Source organism: Watersipora subatra, chromosome 10, assembly GCF_963576615.1.
Source record: "Watersipora subatra chromosome 10, tzWatSuba1.1, whole genome shotgun sequence".
Taxonomy (NCBI): Eukaryota; Metazoa; Bryozoa; class Gymnolaemata; order Cheilostomatida; family Watersiporidae; genus Watersipora; species Watersipora subatra.
Window position 1 is genome coordinate 23,023,841 of NC_088717.1, and position 9,400 is coordinate 23,033,240.

The 9,400-nt window shown below is 30.7% G+C and overlaps 1 protein-coding gene across 1 annotated transcript; it reads left to right on the forward strand.

The window, feature by feature from the left end:
• The first annotated feature begins 4,784 nt into the window (after positions 1 to 4,784).
• Positions 4,785 to 7,054, forward strand: LOC137406385 (uncharacterized). Its single transcript, XM_068092960.1, has 5 exons — positions 4,785 to 5,093; positions 5,887 to 5,955; positions 6,221 to 6,286; positions 6,580 to 6,639; positions 6,748 to 7,054. The coding sequence occupies exons 1-5, from the start codon at positions 4,941 to 4,943 to the stop codon at positions 6,796 to 6,798; spliced, it is 399 nt and encodes a 132-aa protein (XP_067949061.1). The 5' UTR covers positions 4,785 to 4,940; the 3' UTR covers positions 6,799 to 7,054.
• Positions 7,055 to 9,400: the final 2,346 nt, after the last annotated feature.

Sequence of the window (9,400 nt, forward strand, 5' to 3'; positions counted from 1 at the left end):
ACATATACTTATTCTCAGTACTTTATTAACACTCCTGATGATCTCTTACAGCACTCTATAATAATTGTACATATACTTATTCTCTGTACTTTATTAACACTCTTGATGATCTCTTACAGCACTTTATAATAATTGTACATATACTTATTCTCAGTACTTTATTAACACTCTTGATGTTCTCTTACAGCACTTTATAATAATTGTACATATACTTATTCTCAGTACTTTATTAACACTCCTGATGATCTCTTACAGCACTCTATAATAATTGTACATATACTTATTCTGAGTACTTTATTAACACACCTGATGATCTCTTACAGCACTTTATAATAATTGTACATATACTTATTCTCAGTACTTTATTAACACTCCTGATGATCTCATACAGCAATTTAGAATAAGTGTACACATACTTATTCTCTGTACTTTATTAACACTCTTGATGAACTCTTACAGCACTTTATAATAATTGTACATATACTTATTATCTGTACTTTGTTAACACACCTGATGATCTCTTACAACACTTTATAATAATTGTACATATACTTATTCTCTGTACTTTATTAACACTCTTGATGATCTCTTACAGCACTTTATAATAATTGTACATATACTTAATATCTGTACTTTATTAACACTCTTGATGAACTCTTACAGAACTTTATAATAATTGTACATATACTTATTATCTGTACTTTAATAACACTCCTGATGATCTCTTACTACACTTTATAATAATTGTACATATACTTATTCTCTGTACTTTATTAACAATCCTGATGATCTCTGACAGCACTTTATAATAATTGTACATATACTTATTCTCTGTACTTTATTAACACTCTTGATGATCTCTTACAGCACTTTATAATAATTGTACATATACTTATTCTCTGTGCTTTATTAATACTCCTGATGTTCTCTTACAACACTTTATAATAATTGTACACATACTTATTCTCTGTACTTTATTAACACTCTTGATGATCTCTTACTACACTTTATAATAATTGTACACATACTTATTCTCTGTATTTTATTAACACTCTTGATGGTCTTTTACTACACTTTATAATAATTGTACACATACTTATTATCTGTACTTTTTTACCACACCTGATGATCTCTTACAGCACTTTATAATAATTGTACATATACTTATTCTCAGTACTTTATTAACACTCTTGATGATCTCTTACAGCACTTTATAATAATTGTACATATACTTATTCTCTGTATTTTATTAACACTCTTGATGGTCTTTTACTACACTTTATAATAATTGTACACATACTTATTATCTGTACTTTTTTACCACACCTGATGATCTCTTACAGCACTTTATAATAATTGTACATATACTTATTCTCAGTACTTTATTAACACTCTTGATGATCTCTTACAGCACTTTATAATAATTGTACATATACTTATTCTCTGTACTTTATTAACACTCTTGATGAACTCTTACAGAACTTTATAATAATTGTACATATACTTATTATCTGTACTTTAATAACACTCCTGATGATCTCTTACTACACTTTATAATAATTGTACATATACTTATTCTCTGTACTTTATTAACAATCCTGATGATCTCTGACAGCACTTTATAATAATTGTACATATACTTATTCTCTGTACTTTATTAACACCCTTGATGATCTCTTACAGCACTTTATAATAATTGTACATATACTTATTCTCTGTACTTTATTAATACTCCTGATGTTCTCTTACAGCACTTTATAATAATTGTACACATACTTATTCTCAGTACTTTATTAACACTCCTGATGATCTTTTACAGCACTTTAGAATAATTGATAAAAGCTACTGAAGATACAATAAACAAAGCTAGGATTGTGCTAGTCCATGTTGATATACAAGTGAGCAGTGATTATAAATGTATATATAATATTAAAATGTAAGTAAGATAAAAACTACTAAAGATACAATAAGCAAAACTAGGATTGTGCTAGGCCATGTTGATATACAAGTGAGCAATGATTATAAATGTATATATAATAATAAAATGTGAGTATGATAAAAGCTAGGGTTGTGCTAGTCCATGTTAATGTACAAGTGAGCAGTGATTATAAATGTATATATAATAATAAAATGTGAGTAAGATAAAAGCTACTCAAGATAGAATAAACAAAGCTAGGATTGTGCTAGTCCGTGTTAATATACAAGTGAGCAGTGATTATAAATGTATATATAATAATAAAATGTGAGTAAGATAAAAGTTACTGAAGATACAATAAACAGAGCTAGGATTGTGCTAGTCTATGTTAATATACAAGTGAGCAGCGAATATAAATGAATATATAATAATAAAACGTGAGTAAGATAAAAGATACTGAAGATACAATAAAACAAAGCTAGGATTGTGCTAGACCCTGTTGATGTACAAGTGAGCAATGATTTTAAATGTATATATAATAAAATGTGAGTAAGATAAAAGCTACTGAAGATACAATAAACAAAGTTAGGATTGTGCTAGGCCATGTTAATATACAAGTGAGCAGTGATTATAAATGTATATATAATAATAAAATGTGAGTAAGATAAAATCTACTAAAGATACAATAAGCAAAACTAGGATTGTGCTAGGCCATGCTGATATACAAGTGAGCAATGATTATAAATGTATATATAATAATAAAATGTGAGTAAGATAAAAGCTACTGAAGATACAATCAAAGCTAGGATTGTACTAGTCCATGATGATATACAAGGGAGCAGTGATTATAAATATATATAATAAAATGTGAGTAAGATAAAAGCTACTGAAGATACAATAAACAAAAACTAGGATTGTACTAGTCTATGTTGGTGTACAAGTGAGCAATGATTATAAATGTATATATAATAATAAAATGTGAGTAAGATAAAAGCTACTGAAGATACAATAAACAAAGCTAGGACTGTGCTAGTCCATGTTAATATACAAGTGAGCAGTGATTATAATTATATATAATAATAAAATGTATTATTATATATACTCACATTACTCACTCTCATTTTATTATTATATATATATTTATAATCACTGCTCACTTGTATATTAACATGGACTAGTACAGTCCTAGCTTTGTTTATTGTATCTTCAGTAGCTTTTATCTTACTCTCATTTTATTATTATATATACATTTATAATCATTGCCCACTTGTACATCAACATAGACTAGTACAATTCTGCTTTGATTATTGTATCTTCAGTAGCTTTTATCTTACTCACGATTTATTATATATATATATTTATAATCACTGCTCCCTTGTATATCAACATGGACTAGCACAATCCTAGCTTTGTTTATTGTATCTTCAGTAGCTTTTATCTTACTCACATTTTATTATTATATATACATTTATAATCACTGCTCACTTGTATATTAACTCTTTCGCTACCACGTTAATTGTTGACCAAACGATTATTCTGCCCAAGTTAATTCAAACGGATTTTCTAAAAAATCCGATATACCGTTAGTATTTAAGCAATATCTCAAAAAATGAAAACATATATCGTTTTACTTTTAAATGTATCTTATTCAGAACAAAATTCTCCACAAGATAGGTGTAAAATTGTTTAGCAACTCTTACTCTCACAAAATTCCTGACGCTTTTCTTTGCGTTGAACAAACTCGGTGTGTTTCTTATTGTCATGACGATAACGGTCTGGTTTTACCGCTTTTGAAAAAATAATTAGAAATGGAATTGTTGAACCAAAAATTTAGTTGCACGTCATTGGCAACAAGGTTGTTTCATTGGAAACAATTATTTCAACAACATGTGGAGATTACTGTCTTCTCTTTGCAATATTTTGGAGCAGAGGATGTTCAATAGAAGATTTTCTAACAGTTATGCTAAAAATTTCTGAAACAGATACACGAGATCATGTAGTTCGAAAAACTATACTAGATAGATATGATTGGAATGAAAAAAAATTAGTAAAAGTCTTAATAACGAAGAAAATGAAGGTGTTGACAATGTACATATTCAAGGAACTTCCCAAATTGTTAAATTACTAGAAGATCTGACATAAATTTTTTTTTCTATATTTTACAATTGAATATACATATATACTTTATATCGAAATAAAGTTGGTAACAAATACAACCGAATATTATTTACTTTTTGATATAAGTTTTATATATTGATATACTCACACTGAGTTGGAGCTATCCTCAAAATAATCCACATATTAATCCATGTATGCCCCTTTACTAGTTCATCATCTTCATCTATTTACTGGTCGAGAAACTGTTATGGAATGGTTAAGCCAAACCAAACAGGAGAATTCCATAGGTAAACCTAGAAAAACAATCAAGTCGAATGCCAAGGCGCTTGTCCACACAACAGCCCCTGAAAACAGCGACACTCAACGAACTTAATCGCGAGTAGCCGGCTAACAGAATTCTAGCTGAAGCATACAAGCCTTATGGTATCAACACTCGATCGACCCAAATTCTCAAATATAAGTAGGTATCAAGAGATGGTTAATGAGGCAGAATATTCCATCAGATTATGCAACGCTTATATAGTGAATTGAAGAATGATGGGTGTGTCCAAAGGAATTAATGAAGCGAAAATAGTAAACAGATTTTCGCGAAATTGAATTTCGCGAAAGTGAATTTCGCGAAATTACACATTATATATATTATATAGTCAACTTTCGCGAAAGTGAATTTCGCGAAAGTGAATTTCGCGAAATTGGATTTCGCGAAATTACACATATATATTATATAGTCACCTTTCGCGAAATTGAATTTCGCGAAAGTGAATTTCGCGAAAACTGTTTAGCTGATTTTACAATTTCGTGAACATAAATTACACAAATTTAATGAACCATAACATTGCTTCTACTTACTATATAAGCAACGAGAAAGAATAAGTTTTTCATCTCATTTTATTTATAATAGTTTACAATGTGTGCTCGAGACAAAAACGTGGATAGACTCCTAACTCAGACAAATTGCATCGACACGTGTGTGGAGATATGGGGCTACTGCCCTTGGGGTAGAGAGGTAGATCCTGAAAAACAGAAGGCTTTTCGAAACAAGATCAAGCTTCAAAAGAAAGTAAGTATTACATTATAATATTTTACTAAATTATATTTTTCATTAACCCTTTCACTGCCGTAGACGCATTAATGCGACTTTCCCAGCCATTGCGTAGTTACCTCATTTTATTATTCGTTGACAGCATAACCCACGGTCTTTCAGACTTTTATGAAATTGACAGTGTTGTCTGAAGATTTGTCTATAAAATTAACCTAAAGTAACGAATCAATTTCAAACTTTTGTTAGAGAACTTCTAATTTTATAACGAACATTTTTTGTGTGAGTTCATTAATTACCGCGCGCGAGTCAGAAAACAGGTAATTAGTAATGTTGATGGCATTATAGCCATTTCAGATTCAGATTTTCGTGATTATACAGATAGTTAAAGCAGCAGCACTGTCTCTGAGAGTAGTGAAAGTAATAATTTTGTGAGAGTAAGAAACACGGAAGATCGTTTTAGCTTCGCATCGATCATAGCATCACACAGCTTTATCATCGCACAAAGTATAGATTCGTTGAATTTTTGCATAGCAATGATGGCTACAATGTTAGCAAATTAAAATATGTAACAAAATTGTTCTGAATAGAGATTGAAATTGGAAAAAATACTGTTTACATACCATGAAGCAATATCGGCAATTTTCGGTAAAATGGCTGGTACTTGGCAAATACCCAAATTTGTACATGCTCGGCAGTGAAAGGGTTAAAGGAAACTTGAGAATATAAACTACATATTAAATATATTTCGAATTATAGGGTTTGCTTAAATGAAACAATTAAATTATACAAAGTAATTTGGAAATTATTGTAGAAATCATTGGTCATGCAGCAGCAAAGAGAGGAGTTCTTTCGTAACTTCGATGTTACATTGACTTTAAAAGTAAGTATTACATTATATTTATTTCGTCTAATATCGTTGTATAATGATAAAACATGTAACTAAAGATCAAATACATTCAACAAAATTCACTCCAATTGGTATGTAGGAATGTTAAAATGAGTATCAATCTGTGAAAACAGTAATTAATATTTTGTATAACTCCACTTTAAAACAAAAGGAGTTGGAATTGAAATTCAAAGTAAGACCTGACTGTGTTTTAATTTGTCTGCATGTTCTACTCTGACTATAATCAATGCAATTGTAGGATCCTGGGCATCACCGAACTAAATATAGTCCTTTTCGGAGAAGGCTTTATGAATTTGAATCTTCAGTAAGTAGTACATTATATTTATTTCTTTATTTTAACTGAATATCCTCCTCTGTCTGTGTGTCCTAGTCTGACTATGTGATGTAACATATTTGTTTTTCTTATTGTCTGTATGTCCTACTCTAGCTGATTGCATATCCTATTCTGTTTGCATTACATCTTGCATATCATTCTATGATTCGATGACTAATGCAATTGAAATTTACAATTTAAGTTGGAGTCCATTGTGAATGTAGAGTCTACTATCTCAGCAAGGTTATAGTAATCCATCCTGACTGTAATCATTGCAATTGCAGGCTCCCGTATCTCAACAGGAAGATTCCATTCAGAAAAAGGATGGATCTTCTTCTTCTTCAGTAAGTATTACATTATATTTGATTTTTAGTTTGAATGAATGATCTAATCTGATTGTATGTCTTACTTTTACTATATCTCACTAAAAATAATGTATGTTTTGATTGTAGACAGTTCATTCTCATTCGACAATGAAAGAAGAAGAAGAAAATTGGGATTGAATGAAATTCAAGAAAGATGTATTCCAAAACTTTCCTTTTTAAAACGAATGACAGAATGATTTTGAATTTTTTGTAACATTTATAGTTTATATTTTATAATAAAAACTTATCTCTCATTCAACCAAATATATAACAATCTCCGGAAAATCAACCCCTCGGTGTCCCAGATATTAACCCCCTCACTCATCCGCTAGGTAATCTCTCGCTCTCCTCGATAATCCGCGAGATCCACTCCGGAAAACCATCCAGCCCTCGATGTCCCAGATATTCACCCCCACTATTCCACCGATAATCGGCGACGATTCGCCCGACTAATCCGCGACGATTCCCCCGACTAATCCCGCGATAATCCGCGTTCAATCGGATGACTCATCCCCCGCTAATCCGATGACTCATCCACAGATAATCCGCCGATTACGCCAGGAGCGGATCCGTAACCCCTCGAATTCAACCCCCTACTCTACACCACAATTTCCCCCCAAACCCCAACATCTCATTCAACTCCACACGATTCAATCTACACCCCTAGCCAATTTAATTCACAGCCCCCTTTTTCTATCCCCCCGCTGGATCCGTCACTTTTGTGTGTAGATCTGCTCTCTATATACTACTAATGTATACTAGCATTTTTTCAAATAAGAACACTTCCTATGCATATCAAAATTGCATTGACATTATAATTGAAATTTAATAATCACTTAACTTCACTTTTTTAACACTAAAATTTTGTAACAGTTGAACAGAAGTAATTGTACTTTTGTGTACAAATTACATTTGAAACAAAAGAATATCTCAACATGACAGTTTAATATTCATAGAATTTTTAAACACAATTACAAAAAATGAACAAGTACTAGGCATATCAAAGAAGTGCAGGGCTCATTTAAAATCGGACAGTAACTATAAAATTGATTGGATTTTAAATGTTTAACATGTAGGTAACAGCACTTCTACCCAATTTATTAACCTTTTGAACCCTGGTCGTTTTTGTCAGTGCGTGTCAGTAAACCTAAGCAAACAGTCCAACAATCCGAAGTTTTTAAACCTTTATTAATTATAACTAAACATGCTCATAATTAAATGATATTTGGTATAACATTAGTAAAAAGGTCGAGCAACCCACAGCAAATGCCATCAAACAGAAAAAAACAGTGGGTCACCATTATTCGGGCTAAAACTGTAAAAGTTCGTAGGATTTTAAAAAACTCGTAAAAACATTTGCAGTAGCATCATATCCATTGAGCCCATGTTCATCATCATTTCATGACTCAAAATATATTGGAAAATTATCGACAGTATCATAAATTTTTTTATTTACATCACACATTTATGACCTACCAACAAATAGGTCGTATCAAGTTTTTTACGATACCGCTCTAATAAAATTTGTTACTAAATCGAAGAAAGTAAAGATATTTGAAAACTGTTACAAATGGAAGAGGCACTTCTGGTCAAACATCCTGTGCAAGAATTAATCCGATTGGTTTACGCTGTTACTTAAAAACTGCTTTTGTAAACAAAGCAATGTGAATGCCAGAATTCTGACCGTTAGGGATTTTGACACACCCTACGCAATGCTGGAAAATCGGCCGCTAGGGTTCAAAGGGTTAATTCTACAGGCGGGCAAGACGTTATTGATTTTATGACAGATGATGCGGGCCACATGAAAATTGCCCCAGGCCGGATTTTAGACAAGTGTTATTTATAGTATCCAGTATGCAGTACACCTCATAGTACACCTCTGACTTATAGTATCCGGTATACAGTACAGCTTATGGTGTAAAATGTTGAAAAGATACTTTACCGAAGTTGTTTTTTTGCCTTGGAACAGATTACATAATTTACATAGTTTTATTTTAATGGGATAAACTGTTTCGGATTTACAACAACTCGGTTTTCGAATAACCTTTGTACACGTCACGGAAAGTTATGAAATTTTAAATTTACAGTGGTTTAAAAACATTTACAGTTGTTTTATTTATTATTAATTTAATTGTTTTGCACAAAACCTTTTCCTCATGATATGAATTTTGAAAGTTACAGTTGTTTGAAAAAGTTTAAAAATCGTTACAGTTGTTTTATTTTCTCTCCTAATTTATTTCAATTACACAAAACACTTTTCTCATAGTATGTAGTTTGAAGGTTAGAGTGGCAAATTTTGTTATATGTTAAATAAAAACAAATTATACTTGATTATACTAAATTATAATTACATGAAAATAAAACATACGTCTTTATTACCTCATGTATTAAATAATTTTTCATTGTAATCATAGCTAAACAGATTGTATTTAGCTATTACTTGCTAATGATGTCACATTCTCATTTTAAACAGATATATATATATATATATACAGTTTTATTTTTCTTCCTAATTTATTTCAACAAAAAGCTTCTTTCATAATATGAAATTTACCACTTCTTTGAAAAAGCTTGAAAATCTTTACAGTGGTTTTCTTTTGTCTCTTCATTCATTCGAACTGCTTAAACATTTTAACATTCCAACTTCTTTCATTATATGAAGTTTAAAAGTTGCAGTTGTTTGAAAAAGCTTGAAAACTTTTACAGTTGTTTTTCTTTCTCTTAATTCATTTGAACTGCT